Source organism: Capsicum annuum, unplaced genomic scaffold, assembly GCF_002878395.1.
Source record: "Capsicum annuum cultivar UCD-10X-F1 unplaced genomic scaffold, UCD10Xv1.1 ctg70316, whole genome shotgun sequence".
Lineage (NCBI taxonomy): Eukaryota > Viridiplantae > Streptophyta > Magnoliopsida > Solanales > Solanaceae > Capsicum > Capsicum annuum.
This window is the reverse complement of record NW_025880036.1, coordinates 32-2334: the sequence shown is the minus strand read 5'-3', so window position 1 is coordinate 2334 and position 2303 is coordinate 32. Positions and strand designations below refer to the sequence as shown.

The window sequence follows — 2303 nt, the reverse complement described above, 5'->3', positions numbered from 1 at the left end:
CACCAGACCCGGGACTGCGCCCAGATCCAGCCGCACCCCCATCGAACCCGGGACCACTCCCAGGTCCAGCCCCCCCCCCCCGCCGGACCCGGGACCGCGCCCAGGCCCCCACGCCGAATCCGGGACCACGCCCAGATCCATACCACCTCCCCCGGCTAAACCCGAGACCACTCCCAGGTCTAGCTCGCCTCCCTCAGCTGGACCCGGGACCACGCCCAAGTCTAGCCAGTCTCCCAGACCGGGACCACGCCCAGGTCCAGCTCGCCTCCCCCAGCTAGACCTGGGACCACACCCAAGTCTAGCCACTCTCCCGGAACGGGACCAAGCCCAGTTCCAGCCCCCTCACCCCGCCGGGACCACGCCCAGGTCCAGTCGCCCCAAACCTCCGCCAGACCCGGGAGAACGCCCAGGTCCAGCCCTCTCCCCCCGCTGAACCCGGGACCACGCCCTGGTCTAGCCCCCCTGATCGGGATCGCGCCCAAGTCCATCCCCTCTCCCCGTCGGACCCGGGACTGTGCCCAGGTCCAACCCCCCCTCCCTCCGCCGGACCCGGGACCGCGCCCAGGTCTAGCCCCCCTCCCCCGCCGGACCCGGGACCACGCCCAGGTCCAGCCCTCCCTGTCGGACCCAGGACCTCTCCCAGGTCCAGCCCCCTCCCCCAAATGACCCGGTACAACTCCCAGGTCCAGCCCCCTTCCCACTGCCAGACTCGGGACAACGCCCAGTTCCAGCCCCCCCTTATTGCCGGACCCGGGACCGCACACAGATCCTGCCCCTCTTCCCCGCCGGACGCAAGACCGCGCCTAAGTCCACCACTTCACCCCGCCAAACTCAAGATCGCGCCCAGGTCCAACCCCCCTCCCGCAGAACCCGGGACCACGCCCAGTTCCAGCTCCCCGGTCGGACCCAGGACCGCACCCAGGTCCAGCCCCTCCTCCCCCCGCCGGATCAGGGACCGCTGCCAGGTCTAGCCCCCTACCCATCTGGACCCGGGATCGCACCCAGGTCGACCCACCCACCTTCACGCCGGACCCGGTACCATGCCCAGGCATAGCCCCCCTCCCCCCGCCGGACCCTGGACCGCGCCCAGGTCCAGCACTCCCCCCAACGGACCTGAGAACACGCAAGGCTCCAGCCTTCCAGCCACAGTCGGACCCGGGATAACTCCAACGTCAAGCTCTCCTCCCTCCGCCGAACTCATAACGTCGGACCTCGGACCTCGGACCGCGCCCAGATCCTGTCACCCTCTATCTGAAGAACCAGGGACCGCACCCTGGTCCAGCCCCCCCTTCCTCTCACTAGATCCGGGACCGCGCCCAGATCCAGCCGCACCCCCACCGAACTCGGGACCACTCCAAGGTCCAACCGCCGCCCCTCGCCGAACCCGAGACCACGCCCAGGTCCAGCAACCCTCCACCGCCGGACCCGGGCCCCCAAGCCGTACCCGGGACCACGCCCAGATCCATATTCCCTCCCCTGGCTAAACCAGAGACCACTCCCAGGTCTAGCTCGCCTCCCTCAACTGGACCCGGGACCACGCCCAAGTCTAGCCACTCTCCAGGACCGGGACCACGCCCAGGTCCAACTCGCCTCCCCCAGCTGGACCCGGGACCACGCCCAAGTGTAGCCACACTCCCGGACCAGGACCACGCCCAGGTCCAATCGCCCCAAACCCCCGCCAGACCCGGGAGAACGCGCAGGTCCAGCCCCCCTGATCGGGATCGCGCGCAAGTCCATCCCCACTCCCCGCCGGACCCGGGACCGTTGCCAGGTCCAGCCCCCACTCCTTCCGCCGGACCCGGGACCGCGCTCTGGTCCAGCCCCCTCCCTCGCCGGATCTGGGACCACGCCTTTCTCCCACCGCCAGACCGTGGACCACGCCCACCTCCCACGACCGGACCCGGTACCATGCCCAGGTCTAGGACCCCTCCTCCCGACGGACCCGGGACCGCACCCAGATCCAGCACCACCCCCTCCCGACGGACCCGAGAACAAGCAAGGGTCCAGCCCTCCAACCCCGGTCGGACCCGGGACCACGCCAACGTTCAAATCCCCTCTCCGCCGAACTCGAGACCACACCTAGGTCCGGCCTTCTCCCTCCACAGGACTCGGGACGCCGGACCTCGGACCGCGCCCAGGTCCAGTCACCCTCCATCTGACGAACCAGGGATCGCACCCTGGTCCAGCCCCCCTTCCTCTCACCAGACCCGGGACCACGCCCAGATCCAACCGCCCCACCACCGAACCCGGGACCACGCCCAGGTCCAGCCCCCCACCCCCCGCCGGCCCCGGGACCACGCCAA

At 70.6% G+C, this 2303-nt stretch overlaps 1 protein-coding gene across 1 annotated transcript; it reads right to left on the bottom strand.

The window, feature by feature from the left end:
* Positions 1 to 221: 221 nt before the first annotated feature.
* Positions 222 to 1910, bottom strand: LOC124894131 (glycine-rich cell wall structural protein 1-like). The gene is made up of 3 exons (XM_047404885.1): positions 1339 to 1910; positions 855 to 1113; positions 222 to 803 (listed from the first exon to the last, which is right to left on the bottom strand). Exons 1-3 carry the CDS (start codon positions 1908 to 1910, stop codon positions 222 to 224), a joined length of 1413 nt encoding a protein of 470 aa, XP_047260841.1.
* Between the last annotated feature and the right edge of the window lie 393 nt (positions 1911 to 2303).